At 39.4% G+C, this 19,533-nt stretch overlaps 2 protein-coding genes across 5 annotated transcripts; both read right to left on the bottom strand.

Moving 5' to 3' along the window:
- On the bottom strand, nt 1-4,324 carry LOC117431181 (polyadenylate-binding protein-interacting protein 2). 2 transcript variants are annotated; one of them, XM_034051878.3, is made up of 4 exons: nt 4,048-4,324; nt 2,211-2,357; nt 1,917-2,096; nt 1-1,584 (listed from the first exon to the last, which is right to left on the bottom strand). In XM_034051878.3, exons 2-4 carry the CDS (start codon nt 2,346-2,348, stop codon nt 1,528-1,530), a joined length of 375 nt encoding a protein of 124 aa, XP_033907769.1. In that variant the 5' UTR covers nt 2,349-2,357; nt 4,048-4,324; the 3' UTR covers nt 1-1,527. The 2 variants fall into 2 exon arrangements, with proteins under 2 accessions (XP_033907769.1, XP_033907768.1); XM_034051877.3 differs by having other exon boundaries at nt 4,021-4,314.
- A 1,032-nt stretch (nt 4,325-5,356) lies between these two features.
- On the bottom strand, nt 5,357-18,449 carry LOC131699483 (matrin-3-like). 3 transcript variants are annotated; one of them, XM_058996385.1, is made up of 21 exons: nt 18,324-18,449; nt 15,874-16,698; nt 15,303-15,364; nt 14,900-14,938; nt 14,310-14,413; nt 14,006-14,055; nt 13,338-13,454; nt 12,754-12,879; nt 12,122-12,277; nt 11,793-11,917; nt 10,720-11,392; nt 10,337-10,457; nt 10,062-10,084; nt 9,507-9,629; nt 8,923-9,030; nt 8,640-8,771; nt 8,265-8,392; nt 7,831-8,140; nt 7,246-7,567; nt 6,938-7,053; nt 5,357-6,702 (listed from the first exon to the last, which is right to left on the bottom strand). In XM_058996385.1, the coding sequence occupies exons 2-21, from the start codon at nt 16,489-16,491 to the stop codon at nt 6,655-6,657; spliced, it is 3,501 nt and encodes a 1,166-aa protein (XP_058852368.1). In that variant the 5' UTR covers nt 16,492-16,698; nt 18,324-18,449; the 3' UTR covers nt 5,357-6,654. The 3 variants fall into 3 exon arrangements, with proteins under 3 accessions (XP_058852368.1, XP_058852366.1, XP_058852367.1); XM_058996383.1 differs by having other exon boundaries at nt 14,310-14,416; XM_058996384.1 differs by lacking the exon at nt 18,324-18,449 and adding an exon at nt 17,960-18,267 and having other exon boundaries at nt 14,310-14,416.
- Nucleotides 18,450-19,533: the final 1,084 nt, after the last annotated feature.

Consider the following 19,533-nt stretch of genomic DNA (forward strand, 5'->3'; position numbering starts at 1 on the left):
TCCATTCCACTAATATTTATTTATTATTTTTTTTTTAAATATTTTTGAAAAAATATATGTATTTTTTTTTTACATTTTTTTTTCTTTAATACTATTAACATTCAACATACTGTATGTGGCAGTATAAAACTACCAGGTTATGAATTTTTTTTTTCCTTTTTCTGTGCTGGAGACTTTTAATGTAGTGTTTTTGTTAAGAAAAAAAAAAAGTCAGAGGCACCATTCAAGTTAAACAGAAAATAAATCACGTCTACCTCTCAACACTGATGTATTATATTAAGAGATCTTTTTCTCTTTAGATTGACCTACTTGGTGGACGCTGCTTTAACAAGGACTATCCTGTAATTCAATTCTTTAGCAGAGGGAATAGTTTGTAGAAAGCAGTCCTTCAGATAACACACCAGTTACATGTAACAGTTGTCAAAACGGCAGTTTGGCAAAACACAGGACACAAAGTAAATATAAACTAAAACAAAAAACTTGCGTTTATCAGAGTTGCTATTATTGCTGGTTGTGTTGTTGTCTAAACCTCTTGTAAATATAGGAGTTGCTTCAAAATAAAAGTAGATTCATTCTGCAAAAGTGCATAAAATGTAAAATCTCAAGTGCAAAAAAAAAAAAAAAAAAAGCCAGTAGATACTACAGGCAGACCCCAATCTAACATTGTGCATGTAACTAAACTGATGTGTTTATATAGCAAATATATATATATTTTTCACCCCTCCCACACACACAAAAAAAAAAGCAATTAAGCATTGCTTGAATCTATAGAACAGCAAACATGCACTATGATATGAATTCATTTGTTTTGTATGTAACATATGCATGGATTAATGAATTTAAATTGGATAATAAAATAGGTTAAAAAAAATAAAAGAAAGAAACCTCTAGCATTCTGGCACTGATTTTTATATATATTTTGAAAAAAAAAAAAAAAAAAAAAAAAGGGGGAGAATGGCTCCACCTACTGACCACACAAGAATGCAGCACCTGTGTGACAACCACCCCACCACCACCCACTGCGGGGAAAACATAAATATATACAAAAATAACAAAGGGCTTGCAGGTTGGTTTTCTTTACGGAGATACCTTCATAAGCAATACAAATCTGCATGGTGTATTCACTAATAAAATAAAAGTACATACATTTAAATGAACATCTATGAAATACTTATACAAAACAAACATTATGCGTTGAAGTGAAATGTTTTACATTAAGGCAACACACTATAAAGAGCTTCATAGATTGCACAAGTACCACAGTTATTGACTGGTGCCTCTTACTCACTGGTCTCATAATACGCAAAAATCAGACATATCTGCTAATAAAAGCTTTTTTTTTTTTTTTTTTTTTTTTTTTAATAACAGTCTCAGCACTTTAAGCATGCAAGACTAACTGAAAACTTTGGCAATGCATTAAATGTAACACAGTGACAAAAGAGAAGCTTTCACAATGAATCATCTAATACTGGCTTCACAGTGTGGAGGTTGAGCTACATCCACTAAGAGAGGCCTGTTTTCTGATATTCAGTACTTGACCCCAGGAACAAACTCTTTCGCATTCGGGTTTAAGTTACTGTGGACCTAAAAGAGAAAAACAAATAAATACATCTAATTAACATCTGACAGCAAGGACAATATGGGATTTTAAAAGATTAAAAAAAAAAAAAAAGTCAGCCCAAGTATTATTGGACCTTTATTTTACCGTTACTTTTACTCTGCAAAACTGGATACAAATCCCTAACCATCCCCACCATCAACCCGTAGCTATAAATGCTGTACAAGTACACCACAGAACAGTCCAAGACGTGGTGTCAAGCGTGTCTGATCTTCACTCTGATGGGTTATATCTTGGATCAGCACAGCCTAACCTATAGTACCTGTACAAGGAGTTTACTAAGCAAAAGTGGACTGACCACAAGGCTTTCCAACACACTGCAGTCACCGATGACCAGCCCATTGAGTTGGCCCTGAAGCTGGTTGATGGTCTGTGGCAGGTCCCTTGCTGGAATGAACCACTCATGTTCTTCTTCTTCTTCCAACATTTCCTGAAAGCATCGCTCAATAAACTCCTCCTCCCACAGCTCCTCTTCAATCTGAAAAAACACAGAGCGCTCGTCAGCCACCGCAACACACGCAAGCTGCATTCTGTATCCCGCAGAACCAGCTGTTCTCCCGAATCGGTACAACTTAAAATCACACGAGCATACCTGTCTGTTAAACTCCTCTTCATTCTCCATCCACATGTACTCAGCGAAAGGGTTGTCCTCATCGTGGGACTGTCCATTGACAATCAGGTCATCACTGATGATGCTGGGTGTGGTGCTGCTACGGCTGGGGTCTTTCATTTTTGCCCTCTGAGATAAGAAAGTCAGTTTTTCAGCTGGACTGAAATACTAGGACTAAATAAATAACTATCGCATACATTTTAATGCTTAGATGACTTACTGGGTGTGTGAAGTAACTGAGTGGCTAGGAGCAAGAATATTTCCGCTCACTCGGATGACAGATTAAATCTGTTCTGTAGCGCTCGGAGCTGCTCAGTTGGAGCAGGACTCTGCATGCTGTTAAGTGGGTTCTTTCATCAAGCTGCTCAGTTACTTAACACACCCATTGTGTCAAGTATGAATTAAGTGAATCTAATACATCTGACAATTCTGAGAAAACAGTATTTCAGATTGTCAATTTTTCTGTTCTAAAAATACGGTGCAATTTGTTTAATAGTTCTTTGTCAATGGCAAAATGTACTGTATAGCTTTTAGTTAAATTACACAAAACAGTTTATGGGACCAATGCATACTCTACACTTTCACTTCTGCTGGATTAGAGCAATGTACAATAGAGTAATCACTACTGTAATTACACTAAAAGCTTTCTATTCTTTTGCAACACAGATAACCATTGCTTAATCTTCCTATTTTCACATGTCAGAAAACAAACATCTGCATTCTTGCAGTGTCCATCCTTTGTTCACACAGTATGTTCCAATCTCATACTCTAATTTACTGGGTTCTATAGTTGGTTTCAATGCCAGCAATCTGTAATTGTAAAATATTACTTTCTACTTGATATAAAAGAAAAAAAATACACTACTATAAAGAGCAGAAACTGCTTCCATGAAAAAGAAAATCCTTGGGACTGAAGATACTGCAAAATTGTTTTTTTTTTTAGATTCAAAATCAATTACAATATTTAATACTAGTGCCCTGTAATTAAAGTTTGTGTGAAAACATTGCCAACTTTAACAAACAACAAGAAACGCCAAATAAACCGTCGTTTCTCAGCTTTCAAACACATTCATTCTTAAAGCGTGTAGTTTAAATTCACCCCAAGGCAAACAGGAGGCCTTACACCACCAAGGCATGGGAGCAAAACTGGTATGCAATTGTGTTATTTATAGTCTTCGTGGTGCAAAAGGTGCTGGCACACATGCAGAATTCAGTTACACCTTGGGTTATTGTTCTGTGGCAACGGTGACACCATTCGTGTATGTAACATTGCACCTGGAATCCTACTAGTTATTATTAGTATGGATGCATTTTATTGCGAAATATATAAGGCCTAGTAGTACAAAGTTACTTTTGTTAAAGAAAAGTGCACACCACAGCACCCAGCTCCTGGCATCTACCTTATTAAACTGCGCCTGACATTATCCGTTAAATATGTTAAATAAAATTAACTAAGTAAACTAAATACAACCAAATGATGCAGGTGGGTGGATGCAGATTCCCGGATGTTTACAAGCCCAACAACACAAACAAAATACGACATTAAACACATTTCTTAGGTCGAAATACAGCCATGCACCAATACAATTACTGAATACCGACCGTGGTCAACAAAAGAAATGCTGTCTAAGCAGGGAATTTACAAACAAAAGTCATGGTTTTGCTGTCGCCAAACCTCCTCCACGCTTTCGCCGTGTCTGCCATCTTGAGGATTCCTTGTGAAGGAAGCACAAAACTGATTTTAACCCGTCAACTGGCTGGAAAGAAAGAAGAGACAGAAAACGTGTCCTACCGAGACGCGTGTGTGTGTTGGGGGTACCTAAGTCTGAGGTGTGGAAATGGCTGCGGACGCCCGAAGCTCCCTGGCTGAATGATATTTTTCTAATATGGCCGCTCCGAGTCCTCTGCTTCTTTGTTTTGGTAACACCGATGCACATACGTCAGACGCGTCTGGTACCGCCTTCCTCTTTATGAGCTCACACAACTGTTATCGCCTGTCATGTGCTGCAAATCTGATAAGATTTGTTTACAATCGTTTCTTTTTAGAATGCCGAGTTTTAATTACAGACACCATAATACATGCTGCTGTAAAAATACGTCTTATATTAGCTACACATTCATTTCCTTTTAAAAATGATATGCATGAATATAACAGATATATGTCATGTCTATTGTTCGTAATCTGTGAATAATTAATATTATACAGGTGATTATAATAAAGGGCATGCTATCTTTATAACATGTTCTCAATCACTCATTAGCACATTGTTTAATACAAACCCCTTTTCTGTTGATTTTATGGTTTTCCAGTTTATTCTCACACTAAGCTGAGGCGAGGCTCATTGTTCTCCCACCCATTCCAAGTGCAGTGAATTACAGTGTAAGACGCCACATACTGTAAAAACGTTATTCTATGATGATAAACTACGTGTTTGTGATGTCCAGTGGTGATTTGCTTAAGAATAGAAAACATGATGTGTACAGATTATTATAGACTCTAATCATTCAGTCATATTCACATAACTTGTTTAGGAGTGTGTGTATATATGTTTTCATCTTTATGACAACTAAACCTTTTCACAGCCTCCAATGAAAGGAGTGCACACAAGCCCCCAGTGGATGAACATTATAAATGCTTCTTTTTTTTACACCCATGCAAGAGCACAACTTCCCAAAACATCTTTGCCAGTGTACCTTAATCCTGAGCTTAATGGAGACCCCTGTATCCATGGCCACTACGCAGTAGATTGTGTGGTGGGTGTATGATATGTGAACAACAGACAAAGCTGAGTTTCACTAAAATTAGTTCACTAGCAATCCAAATCAGGCCAGGGCAGGAAATATTAGTATATTCACTGCCACTGTACTTTTATCAAATGGACTGCATAACTGGTAATCATGACATTGTTTTGCACATATTAATTTATACAGTACAGCAAAACAATGTTCAGTTTGACACAAGGGTCTACAGTCTTTTAGCACCAAGTACCTTTACATCCAAAACTGATCTATAGGAATAGCCAGCTCCAGTTAACTGTTGTGCTGTGTTGCATGCTGTTAGATTTTCACAGCCAGACTGTTATGGTCTAATGTGTCAAATGAAAACAAGGAAGCCACAAAACCCAAACCAAAATGAAAGTCACTTTAATACTGAAGCATGTGTAACACAAATGCGTGTCTTTAAACATGTGAACTATATTTACACTTCGTCAAACAATTACAGGGGATGTCTGGTCTGGTACACATAAGTGTGTGACTAAGGGGGGTATTTTCAATGCTGGGTAAAATGTTGAGTAAATCTCTGTTTTTACGAAGCTCTGGAACTAAAAAAGCAAATCATATTTACAGAAACAACATCACTTAAACTGAGCTCAACAGAGCATACAATGAAGTTAAAATACAAGAAGCTGAGCCAGTTTATCCTTGTGTACTCCAATCACATTTGGAAATCCCCCCTCAGTGTGTGAGGTTTGCTTAAGTACACTCTCAGAATAGTCAGTCCTTAGTGTTTAAACATCAATTCAAGTATGAGGAAACTTACTCCATTTACAACCAAAAATGAAATAAAAAGAAGTTCTCCAAAATTGAAACCTTGGTTCACTCAGATGTGAAACACTTTTGTTCAACAGTTTTTTTGTTAAAATTATTGAAATTCATTTTTCTTAAGGATGTGCATTTTATTCTGTCATTTATTGATATCACTAAATTACCAGAACATGTCATTTTCCTTGCTCCAGGTGTGAGAGGTTGATTTTATTTATACAAGGTACAGTAAAACACAGTAAAAATGTAAATGCAGCAATATTTTTTTTGCATGGGTTAAGGGTATTAGCGACAATGATACTGAACTTGAAAAGCTTTTGCAACATGTTTAGGTTCCAATTTGTCAGTTAATGAATTGAAATCAAAACATGCCTTTGTAACAAAAAAAAAATCTCCCTCTCTTTCTCTGTGTGTGTGTAGGAAGTAGACTTCTAGAATATTGATGTTTATTAAAGTTATAGTACCTAGCTTTTGTGTTTTTCATTTCCACCCAATACTCTGAACTACAATGTAAAAAAAAAAATAATAAAAAAAAAAATAAACACCTGCATAGAAACTGCACCTTCTACACTTAACAAATTGAACTGATCAGAAAACTCCCTTGGTCTGTTTCTTTCATTTCCACGATTTGCAGAGCAGGGTTTGTAACGGCACCTCCTATTCATTCTTGTTTGGCCGTAACTAGATGAGATCTCCAGGAACAGTAAAATACAACAACAAAACAGTAAGTCAGTCAGTCACAACTGGATATTAAACAAGGAGGACCTATGTACAGGACAGTAAGTTTTCCTTTTACCCATACAGCAGCTTTAATAATTCAGATGTGAATTATTTTAAAAAGACAGGCTGAACCCAAGGTCTGGTGGACTGAAACCCTTCTCCTTCAGCTTGATGATCTTTCTGCTGCTGTATTCTCTTTATTTAGCATTTCCTGGAGGAAAAAAAAGAAACTATTTTACAGCAGAATTGTGAGCCATTGTACAGACACCACCAATCATTCCTTTCAACACTATGACTGCTCAAGCACTTCATTGAACAGGTCTTCAAAAGACATCACCTTGTTCAATCATGGAAAACAACGGCAAATAGGATTGAGAAAACGAGAAAGAAAATACAGATCTTCTACAGAAAAGGGTGACCGTGTGGCAATAGCTGCAATATTTTACCTGCAGTTTCTGATAATGGGCCAGGCTGCTGCAGTGGGAGACTTTCGCTTCTTCTTCACTGGTGTAGAACAGGCTGCAGAGACCGCAATAGAAACCAGCCTTCACATGCTCCACACCTGTAATATAGCACAACACGTGTGGGGTTTGCATTCTTTACATGTGTGTTTACAATCAGCAAACCACAAGGACTGGAGCATTAAGATTCTGGGTTCCCACGCAATGACCAATAAAGTCACAGCCCTTGCTTGATGCTACAAGCTGCATTACTGTAGTGAACACTGAAAGCCTCACCCAGAATGTTCTCTTACCGATGGGATTATTCAGCTGGTATGGTCCCAGGGTGGTAGGTGTGGGCTCAGGCTTGATGCTGTGCACAGTCTTCTCATCAGTACCAGTGTGCTGCTCATTCGCAGAGTCACATGCACCTCCTTTATTAACAATCTCAGTCTCCATGGGCTCCGTTTCAACTGTCATCGGCAGGGTCTCTTCTGTGCTTTCACTCTTATCCCCTTGTTTATGAGGGGCCTGGCTGCTTACTTTGTTAGATGCAGAAGCCCCAGCTCCTAGACCCTCTGGAAGACCTGCTTCATCACTTACATCAACATCTGTTGTGAATGGAACGCCAGCCTCCTGAAACACACACATCTTCATATCAAGAACAGCTGCATTAATTTTTTTTTTTTTTTTTTGTTATAATCCATAATGAAAGGATCCAACAAAATCAGGTTGTTTTACAAAATAGGCGTTTCTGTTCTGAATATGCAAAGTGTTTGTTTCCCATTTCTCACAAGACTATAGTAACGTCGCTATAAAATAAATCGGAAGGCTATGACTACAAAGATGCTCACGGCTGCCATGCAGTCCCCCAGACAGACATATTGGCTGCTGCTTACCCCTTCACTGAGGCTGGGCTCCCCAGCTGTCTCTTTTTCTTGTTGGCTGCCTGCAGCCTCCTTATCCAACAGCACCTTGTCCTTGGTTTGTTTCTGCTCCCCCTCCCTGGTCTTCACCGGAGACTCTCCTTGCTCCCCTGTCTCCTGGCTGCGGCCCCTTTTCTGCAGGGGCCCCTCCTCCTCCTCCCTTTCTTTGGTTCTGGATTTAGAGCTGCTGGACGTCACATCCTCTCTCTTGCTCCTCTCCGGCCGCTCCCTCTTGGATCTTTTAGGAGGTTCAGGGGAAGGGGAACAGGAAGGGGCTCTCCTCCTGCAAAAATTTCAAAGCACCAGGGAAAAGAAGAAAAAAAAAAATCATACAGCTGCAGAATTTACAGGACATTAGAACATACAGAATGTATTTATCATCATAATAAAACCCTACCAGTACCTACCCTTTCATGAGTTTGTCCTTCCAGGACAGGTAAACTGACAACATTTTGCCGTTTAATGTTGGAGGGTTCTTCTTGTACTCCCGGCACATTTCCAAGGCAGAGCGAGAGGTTTCCATTTCAATAAAAGCCTGAAAGAGATATCCATTCTGTTAGATTCAGATCATACCAAGATTTACTGTGCTAAACCAAGGCGCCTAAATGAATTCTACATACATATAACTCGAAATTAGCTAAAAAATAAGCACTTTAAAATGAAATGAATAAAAACAGAAGCCCTATGTATAATCTGACAGAGCACACATACACGTGCATAAACATAATCAAGCAGCATTACATCTGCTACACTGATGTATTCCAGAAGAAGCTTTTCAGTACCTCGTTGCGGACCCAGATCAACACATAGTACTTCACTTTCCCAAACCGTCTGGCAAGCTTTAAGAGAGAGTGGATCGGAAAGTACGAGGAAGGCAGCTGGTGGAAGTAGACGACTCGTCCGCCATGAAAATTCTGAAACAAACGTTGCAATAGATTTAAGACTATAATCTGCTACAACTTGAACGCCAATTCTTAATAGAATCTTTTAAACATGTCTGCTTTATTCCTTGCTACATCACAATAGATATGTGGTTCCTTACATCCGTGTATATTTCAAACTTACCTTTAACAAAGTGATTTTAACACTGGCTCTATAAAGCATAGCTGGCTTGATTTTGTAGAAATCCACCATTTGTCTCGCTTCCTCCATTGTTGACATTTCTAAAATTGCCTATCATTGGAGGGGGAAAAAAATAAATAAATTATCCACGGTTACAGAAAATTCATTTTTAGTATTGTGTGTGTGCTTTCTCCCCAATTCAGAACGTTCCATCTCTACACCAACTGCCCACAACAGCTCATGAGAAGTAAATGTCAGTGCTCATCCCGATCCCAGTGCCACTGCCAATCCCACTGGTCCTAGGAACTGGACAGCGGATGATGCCGAGCTCCTGGTCCCTGAAGACAGGTGTGCACTCAAGCTGCTAGTAAGGACCGCTGCAGTCCCTGCCTCTCCAGCAGGATTGCCAGGGCTAATGCGGCATTCCCTGAGTAATCCCCAGGCCTAGCTCATGCTTTATAAGGGATCGCATTTGAAAATGGGGCTGTTGTGATGGTGGCAGATCAACAAAGCTATACTGCAATGGGAATTTCTTCCAGTAAATTCTCTTAGCCTTCCAGTGCTTGTACATTCATGCAAATATGTACCTCATTCCTTTGTTCCAATATTTTGTAGTACACCACTTTCCCAAATGGTTCAGCCAGACGGAGAATTTCCTTGACCAAGTTGTAACCTTTCTTAGAGAAACTAACATTGACCATCTTCAACCCCTGTGAAACAAAAAACATTTCTTCTAAATTTAACTACAACAAATAAGCATTTAACAAATGTCTTATTTTTGTACCATGCACAAGTCTGTATTTTGTGTACGAGCCTGACGTGTTTTGTTTATATATGTTCATTACAGTGTGCAACGACTTTAATTTACTGTATTGGTATATCTTTATTATAAACGAATACTCCCTGAACGTCTTTGATTGCCCAAAGATGTCATGGGATTCACTGTGTACAAACAGGCTGTTTACTGAAAGAACAGGTTGGTCTCCATCTGTAGTATAACAGCTTAATATTAAAGTTAGGATTTTTGAATACTGAAATGCATTACCTTGAACAGAGGCAACAGACCATTAGCAAGACATACCAACTGATCTGTTATATCTAGACACATTGACCTTTTCAATATAAACAGTTTTTCAACCAACCTCTTTCTCTTTTTGTGCACTACCTGCAACAGAAAAAAAAGCATGATTACTAACAAAGATACACATTCTGTCTTCTACTTCAGTGTCATAGGGAAGCTTAATGACTGTGGTTTTGGTAATGATTGAATTACACATGGCATGCATGCCATTCACATAATAAAAGGAAAATTGACATTTGTGGCAATATATATTTTGGTAGAGAAGCTAAAATGGTTAGTTTACTGTGAACCGAGGGCTTCCTTTAAAACATTAGCCTCTTAATGAGGCATGCTTACTGGAAGACGAAGCAGCCGTTTCCAAATCCAGCCTTGTCATTTCTGCCTCCTCCTCGTCTCCCACCTCATCTAAAGTAACCAAATCCTCCAAGTTATCAGGGAACTCTGGGGTTCCTTCCTCCTGCAAGACAAAAATACAGGCTAGTCAAGCGGACTTCCAATCATGCTTATTCCAAAACATTTCTAAAGAGTAGTTATGCATGGTAATAAAAACATATCCCTGTCCAACACCCTTCAGATTATTTTATACAGGACAGCTTTTCATATGGGCTTTAAATGCTCTTCTTAAAGCAACAGCCATGCCTTACAGTATAACCCGACTGCTACAAAACACACACATACACCAGAGGTTTTCTGACGCCTGCATGAACTGTGCTTCTTACCTCCTCAGGAAAACTGGCCTCCGCTGCCTTCTCGTCTGCTGGCTGACTGTCTTCCTCCCCTGAGGCCTCCCTTTGGGTCTCGGATCTCTCCAGAGATGTATCTGCCGTTTCCAATTCCCGAGTCTCCAAATCCTCTGGGGCTTTAACTGGCGGTTCTACTCCTTGGGTTCCTGGACCTTCTGGCGGTTTTTCTGCCGTTTCCTCCTCCTGAGTTTCTAAACTTTCAAAGGATTTTTCTGCCGGCTGCTCCACTTGGGTTTCTAAACTTTCCAGGCATTCCTTTTCTGCTTGCTCCCCTTGGGTTGCTGAAGTTTCCAAGGACGCCTCCACTTGCCCTTCTTCCTGGGTCTCTGAACTCTCCAGGGATTGTTCCTTTGGTTCCTCCCCTTCAGTACAGTCCAGAAATGGGTCAGGCTCCTCTGGATCTTCCTCTTCCCCAAGCTCCACCCCCTCCTCCTCCTCCGAGGCATTGCTCTCCATATCCATCACCTCTGATCCCTGGTCTCCAGGCTCCTCCTGTTCCTCCTTCCCCGAGGACCCCCCCTCCTCTTTGGCTGTGGAAGCTCTCTCCCTGGATCTGGACCGCTTGCTTCTTCCGGATGTTTCATTCGTCCGCCTGCTGCTGCCGCCGCTGCTATCCTTCCCTCTATGTGAAGCGGTGCCAGGTTTCAACCTATCATACAGAATCAGAAATCACCCCGGTTAGGTTACATGTAAACCACGCAGACACCAAGCAGTCATTTGAAGATCTGTATCAATGCACTAACGTGGTACAAAACAGACATGAAGCTAGAGTCTAGATGGTAAATACTAGGGCAGAATAAATCACTGGACAACTGTTTGAGCAGTGTGTTCTTCTTCCTCTACTGTCCTCAGCAGTGTATTAGGAACAGAACCCATTTCTGTTATTTCTAACTATGTGCATGCCAGGGACAAACTACTACTCTGAGATATATATATATATATATATATATATATATATATATATATAAATTCTTTTTTGGAGCAGGGTAAAATAGCTATTGTTGAATTGTTAAAATAATATGCAATTGCAGTATGAATAATTTCCTTACTTGAGTCTCCTGTACTTCTTGCAAGTGATTATCTTGATTTTTTTGCCATTCAGTTTTGGAGGATGTATTGTATAATACTTCACCATCATCTCTGCATCCCTAGGGTTTACCATTTCCACAAATGCCTAGGAAAAACAAAAGGAAGACAAACAGATTCACATCCCTTCCTGCACAGCATTGTGCATTAATCCACTCTATCACCAAGCCCATTTAAATGCATAAACTACATTTACAATGGTTTCTTTGGTCACAAAACAGTTACATGTATAGTCTGGAATAACTTAGCATGCAAACTTTAAATCAAACAGTTCCTAAAAATGCTATCCTACCTCGTGCTTTAAAATTAGAGAGTTCCACACAGGACCAAACCGCTTAGCCAATTCTATCAGCTCGGAGTCTTTAAAATCAGGAGGCAGGTTACAGATATAGACCACTGCATAGCCAGAGTCCTGGCTTTGCGTTGGGGCTCGGATGCGCCCATGTGTCTGAAAGAGGGGTAAATCTATGAAAATCCTACTAAACAAAAACAAACAGCCACTCAAAAGAAACATGTAAACCACTGGTAATTATATTAATTAATAACTACATAACAAGAAGCAAGCTAGATGGATTAGCTTATTAGATTTCCAGCAGTAACTGGTTGTAAATAGAAAACTTCACTTATAGATTTAGTTTGTGCATCATAACTCTAAACACTGAATCCTAACACATACAGTAGTACAACACACTTTACTGTATCATGGATTTCATAAATAACCAGGTTATTGTGTGTGGGTCTACAAACACGACATTTGCATATCTAAATAAAGCTCCCACACACAGATACTGCGTGTTGCAATTTAAGTATTGAAACAGAATTTTTTTGTTTTACTCAGAAAACATGGATCGTCTATCCTTGCACACATACAAAAGCGCAGCAAATCAGCTACATTGTTTCTGTAAAAGTAAAAAAAAACAATACCTGAATAGTTTTAATTGCAGAAGACAAATACACTTGGATTGCGTGGCCACGGACCATGGGAGTTGTACGCTGGTAGTATTTCACCATAGAAGCTGCTTCTTCAGGTGTCAGCATTTCCAGGAAGGTCTGAAGGACATATACCATTATGCTTATTTTAATCATGTTGAAAGTATTTCTTAATGATCATGTCATTTACACACGTCACACTGCAAGCTGTTAGCAGTAGTTCTTTCAGGAGAGCAGCACAGCAACAATTCAATTTCCAATTCCTTTTTAAAATCAATTCCCAATTCCAAATCCCTTGTTATCAATTCCAACACATTGCTGATAAATTACAATTGGCGGTTATTCTGTTAAAATTAGCTTCTCATAGTGGCAACAAATTACTTACATTGAAGTCACTGTTAGTCAATTAAATAGGTTTCAAATGAAAGCAGTTGAACAGTCACAACAATTATTACGTCTTTAAAATATCAATTCCTTTGAAGGAATTGATGGTTTCCTGCCTTAAACTGTGGTGATCAAGCATACCTTCAATTAGGCGCCTCCTTGTAAATGCTAATATTGAATACAGCGTTGCGTACCTTGTTCACTACCACCAGGTGATTAGCTACAGTTCCAAAAGGCTCCGCCAGCTCCAGCAGATCCTCCAGGTAACACGTGCCATTCAGATACTTTGCAACCACCACTTTTCCTCCTCCCTGTTAGTGGAAGATTCATTATTTTATACCTGAAGTGCAAAAATACAAACTGCATGTAGCCTCTTTATCCTAGCTAAATTAGGAGTTAAACTAGTAAGTTAATCGTCAGTGAGCAACACCATGATTGCACCTTCAGTTTTCTGTAAACACTGCAAGGCAGTCATCAGCAAACAGCTCTGAAATTCCCCGTTTCAATTTTCACCGCTGCAAATTAAATCTCCACAGCCCTGAGACCAGGTTTGTTAAGAGCAAACTAAATTTGGCCATGGAACGCATTATTTGTGTTACATGAGACATACCAAATATGAGATCAATATCTGGGATCCCGAAATAGCGCGGGCAATTTCAAATGAACAAAAGTTTCAAGGAAGTTAAGGGAGGGGGGTGTCTTTTAAAAAAACATAAGTGAAATCTAAGGGTTACCTATCCCCAAAACCACTAGTAAATGAAAAGCAATCAAAGTCAAGATGGGTCAAGCAAACCATCTTAAATGTGCCCTATTGGCAATCTCAATTCTCCTCATATTTCAGCTGATAACGAGTCACACTTACTTGTGCTTTCATGGAATACCGTCTCTTATCTTGGCTTGAAATCTCTCCACCTTGAAAACAAATTGGGGAGAAAATACAATTTGCGATTCCAAATTAAAAATAAATAAATAAAATAGACGAATATGCTACGATTCGGTGAAATCAAATCAGCATAATTAACGAGCAAACAGTCAAGTCAGTAGCTATGCTTTAATGTACGAGTTGCCTACTTCAATACTGATTGACTATTGTCTTGAAACAACAGTCAAGTTTATTTCCAAAACAAAATGCACTGGGTTTTGAACTGCAATAAATCAACTATTACCCTTGCTCCAATCAGAGCTTACTCCTCTCCGCTGATGCCCAACTGGACTGGTATCAATGAACCCATCTTCTCCATTGGTAGCTTCCTCCTCAAGAGGATCCTGCCTGCTGGAAAGAACAAGCAGTGCATCCCTATTCTAGCACAGTGTTTTTCACTCGAAACAGTAGCAAAATCCATCAATGCACCTCATTTCCCAGGAGCGCCAGACCATAAATATCCAGACAAACATACATTGAACTACATTACAAATTGTGTTCCTCAGATGTAGCAAATGCAAATTTCATATGTTATTACACTGACACAACCTGTTTCATACCATTACTATAGACCACAGAAAGGGAAGGCAGAGTTGAACAGCCAGTGCACCATGGGATTTCATTGGAATAAGGAACTGCTAAAAAGGAGTCGGCAACTAGGATTCTACAGGCTCAGGCAATGCAGGTGATTTCTGAAGCAGAGGAAAACTTTTGGAACAACAGAATTCAGAATGATTGCAACTCACAAAAAAGGAAAGGGGAAGGTGAAAACATAATAAAATAAAAAGGCGAAGTAGCTAATATTCTTGCTTTCACACATGGCAAGCTACTCACTCTCTGCTCGGCATACTCTTGGGAATCCATTCTGGATACCTGCAAATCAAAATAAACAGTTAAAGTAATGTAGCAAATGTGTTTCTTTAAAAAAATAATAATAAATAAACCTTGGGATAGCTCACACACACACACCACACTAATAAAATGCCAGGAAGGAATAAATATAAAAGTTGCCTGTACAGGGCACTGGTCACTAGTCATTGTTCACTCTTTGAATAAATGAATGCCAATATGCAGGATGGAAAGGGTTAAGCTTGGGTTGGAATAGGTGGAAATGCCACTAGGAAGCAGAATCAAGCCATCACAAGGTTTTTTATTCAATCCTATTTCAATGAAACCGTACTAACAACTTAGCAAATGAATTTGGCACAAACACAAAATATAAATAAATCATTCTTACTGGTCCAGGAGGAGCTGCTGACTATGTGCATGTAGTGACCCGTCGATATGACGACTCCAGGACTGAAAAAAGGAAACACCGCACATAAAACACATTCGTTTCAAACACTGCTGGGGAGCAGGCCCAGGGTGATGGAACGACAATATAGGAAGCACTGGCCTGTGTTTCTTCTGCTAGCTTACATAAAATACCACCTTGAAGCAGAGGCTCTAAAATCCTACCATACAGATAGGATTGGTTCCTCCAAAGCCTATTAAAAAAATAAAAATAACTGATTCTACCTCTACGATTGTGGAAACTTATTAAACCTTCTAGCTTAAAATAAATCATTTAATCAAACTAATGTAACATAGAAGTTTTAAAAATATATTTATATAAAAAAAACCCTGTTCATTCACTTGCCTTACTAGCATGCACATAGAAGTCGTAAAGGGTGCACACGATGTGACCATGGAGTTTGGATGAAATCATTGAACATCCTCTTTCTTTAACCGATAAAAGCCAGGACAGTTTGCTGGAAAGGATTTATGTTAAACAGAGCGTGGACATTAAAAACCTGAAAGATACTGACCTTGACCGAATGCACATCAAAGTCACAAAGGGTGCACACATGTGGAAAGATCTTGGGCAGAATTCCATGGTAATCCTCAATCTTGCTGAGAGACGGGGACCCTGTCCTCCTCTCCATAAATGATCTTTCAGGCACAGGAGCGGGGCCCCTCCTGTCGTATTCTGACTCATAGTGACCACGGGACGGTTCAGGATACCGGTCACTGCCGCCTCCCTTCCCCTCATCGTAGTCAAGCCTCTCGTAGCTGCGAGAGGAACCCTTTCTTAGCTGCCCATATTTCCCGACGCCGGAAGGTTTACTGGCAGCTCTGTTCGGTTGTTCTCGTGAAGAGGAGCGATCCTCCCTAGAGCGCTTTGATGCGGTGCCCCCTTCCTCGGCTCTCTTCGCCTTCAACTGCATGATAATCTTCGGCAGCGTCTCCACGGTGAGCTGATCCTCAGGAATGTGCGTCAGCGAATCCAAGTCTTCTGGCGAGAGGCCGAGGGTGGTGAAAAGGTTCATGGCCTTGTCTACATTTCGGCGACTTTGTGAACCACAGGCATCCTGGCCTTGCATGCTTGCGTCTGAACTTGTTCCAAGATCAAAGCTGTCCACCTTGTCGCTGCTCTGGTCCGTCATACCAGGGCTGCCAGAGCGGATCAAAGGCTGTGCAGTGGCAAGGATACGGGATCCTGCTGGAAATCCCTCCACAAACCAGCTTTTTAATACAGAAGTCTGTATTATCCCCCCAGCGACAAAGACAGTTAGCTGGGTGTCAATGAAGAGTTTAAAAGAGAATGAACGCAGCGATGGCAGTTTCCTCTTCTGAGATTCTAGCAAAGTGTTCTGTAAAAATACAATTGGTACAAATTATAAACACCACACAACTTGTTTTGTTTGGTCAAGTAAAGTCAGCATGAGATTACTTTTCAGTTTTTCATCAAACTGACGGTCATAATTGCTGTGTTGGATCACAATAAGCAGCAGATGTTTATACTGTAGAATACTACAAATGCTTACATAACAGGTGTTCCTCTTATGCAACCAGGAACTGATAGAAAAATGTCTGATAATTACTGGTTGGGAGTCTTAAGTTTTAATGCAACCTCACAGTGCCCAGGAAGTGGGTCTAGCTAAATACAGCTTGTGCAAAGTTCAGAACAGAGAAAGAAAGAGCCCACCAAGAGCATTTGAATCTCTCCAAACCATGCTCACTGACTAACAGTTGAGTATTGATAAAGTTCTGCTTTTTTATTTATTTATTTTTTTTTTACCTATCTTTATAGTAGTGGAATTGCATTAGTTTGAATGAAGTGCAGTTAAAAGTAGGCTTTAATACTTGCGTCACACACCAGTTTTCTACAGACACTGCTTATTCAAACTTTATAATGTCAACAGCCACATAGCTCGAATTCGCAGGGGCTGAAAAATCTGTCCCCTCACATTCCACTAATCTTTAGTGTTTGTTGTGCAGAAAGGGGCATGAAGAAATCAAAAAAGCTTAAAATTAGGCCCGCCTCAAAAAAAAAAACACAAAAAAAGATAAACTATCATTTTAAGCACGAGAAGGGTAATAAACTACGCAAACAAAGAGAAAGAATGTGCAAAAGTAGTTTAACCCGTTTAGTCTTATCTTAGTAGCGACTTTTAAGTACTGACGGATCTTTCAAGTTCCATTTACCAAATGTATAAATATATTTTTTGTTCTGTTGTCACGTACGTACACACAATAGAGTTTATTTTTGAATTCTATAACTTAATTTCGCATTCTTCACCTCGAAAAAAATAATTCACGAATGAAATCATTAAACATTCAAGGAATGTGGTGGTTTTATTTAGTTTTGCATTATTCAGATTTATTTCCGAATTTACCAGTTTGTTTATCGACATAGCTGTATCAACTAGGACGGGGCAGGTTTACCAAAAGCTTAACCGGAGCTAAGGAATCGACAAAAACGAGTCTACCGGGATGAAAAATAAAAACAGACGATAGACTGTGGTCGTGTGGGGCTTTAGTGTGCTTTCCTGAGCAATGCAAATCAACAATTTCAATTTGTAACCAACCCTCGCCTCTCGTAACAAAAACAGTGCGCACTTGCACACTAACCTGGACAGGGGAGTCGGCCTGCACAGCCTATCTTCAGATATGTAATGCCGTGCCGGGGCAGTAAATTAATTGCACGAATAGACTTTAGAACATAAAAAAGACAAGCTGCAAACATTCTAGAACCCGTCTTCTTAATAAATATTGCACCGCTTACAAAACGTAAAAAAAACCGAGAGCTCAAACAACAGAAGTAATCTGCAAGAAAACAAAACACATTCAAATATAGTACAGAAAGCGAAACACAACAGGATGCAAGGTCCCGTTTCTGGAACCTGACCGACTGACAGAATTCAAAAGAATAATTCAAGCTACAGCAATGTTGTACATAATAACAATAACATCATTTTTAAATCTATTACCGTACCACGCTTTTTGTTTAATATGTTCTTTCGTAGCGACCGTGACACCGCTTCCTGCGGATCCAGGCGTCCTCCTAGACCACAATCCACTTCGGCAACTTCCGCACCAGTGTTTATTAAAATAAAAAAAATAACAGTGACAGAACCAAAGGTGTTGTTAGTGGCATAATAGATTATTGATTGTGTTGGACTTTTTATTTGGAAAATGACTCAACACAACGGTAACACTTATATTTGCGTATTTGTGAACATATTCCTTGGCGCTTAATTAGTTAAACGTTGTTTTTTGCATGATACCTCATTGTTACTGTTAAATATTACTTGCATTGTCTCTGGGATCATATATCTATATATATATATATATATATATATATATATATATATACACCTACCCATAGAGATTGTATAAGCCTACAAAAGCGAGGTGTCAAAGTAATGTCATGGCAATACTTCAAGATTAATATTTGTTGCATTATTAATATACACCCATCATGAGTGGTGGGGCTGCAATCTTACCCCCAATGTAGCCATTACCTGTGTGCAAATAATCATTGCTTTGCAAAAACACTGAGTTCAATCCTGTGTGTATGTACATTGGAACCTCCCAGCCTGTCGGGAATGAGAACAGGTATGCACCCAACCCATATTCCCTGAGGAGCTGAATTATCTTTACAATGCACTCCAGCCATACCACATGCACATAGATTACAATAACTTCTACAACAATAATCCAGTGTGCTCAATGGCACTAGAAGTGTTCTGGGTGGGGATGGGTTCACTACAGTGGCCCATTCACACAATGTAAACTGCATCTAGATTCTGTGTACAGGATATCCTTTCAGTAATTAATTCAGCAGCGTCTGCTGGCTCATGCCATGTTATTGTCTGAATGCACATGACCCTCCAGGTGACATGACCCAGGAAGTGCAAGGCAGTCTGAAAGCATGGCTTGCAAACAGAGTTATTTAACTTCGTGAAGCAGGGATGGAAGTAAGACTCCAGTTACATAGCAGTTTGATAAATTCCTGATTCTACTATGTTTAGTAAGACACACCTGAGCTTGTTACCTAGACACTGTGGCTAATCAAGCTTGTAATAAAAACTGAAATGGGTGAATCTGCTATATAGGATTTTATTTCCAACCCTGGTGAAGTACCAGATATGTTTTTAAATACTAAAAAAAAAAAAAAAAAAGTGCGCTAAATCATGCATTTC

The sequence above is a fragment of the Acipenser ruthenus genome, chromosome 22 (genome assembly GCF_902713425.1).
Source record: "Acipenser ruthenus chromosome 22, fAciRut3.2 maternal haplotype, whole genome shotgun sequence".
NCBI lineage: Eukaryota > Metazoa > Chordata > Actinopteri > Acipenseriformes > Acipenseridae > Acipenser > Acipenser ruthenus.

Coding starts and splice junctions, on each gene's coding strand:
- LOC117431181 (XM_034051878.3), bottom strand. CDS start 2,348: ATGAAAGACCCCAGCCGTAGCAGCACCACACCCAGCATCATCAGTGAT. Junction 2,097..2,210: donor AAGAGGAGTTTAACAGACAG/GTATGCTCGTGT, acceptor GTGTTTTTTCAG/ATTGAAGAGGAGCTGTGGGA. Junction 1,585..1,916: donor GTGTGTTGGAAAGCCTTGTG/GTCAGTCCACTT, acceptor TTTCTCTTTTAG/GTCCACAGTAACTTAAACCC.
- LOC131699483 (XM_058996383.1), bottom strand. CDS start 16,491: ATGACGGACCAGAGCAGCGACAAGGTGGACAGCTTTGATCTTGGAACA. Junction 12,880..13,337: donor ACCTGGTGGTAGTGAACAAG/GTACGCAACGCT, acceptor TATGTCCTTCAG/ACCTTCCTGGAAATGCTGAC. Junction 9,031..9,506: donor TATTGGAACAAAGGAATGAG/GTACATATTTGC, acceptor CTCCAATGATAG/GCAATTTTAGAAATGTCAAC.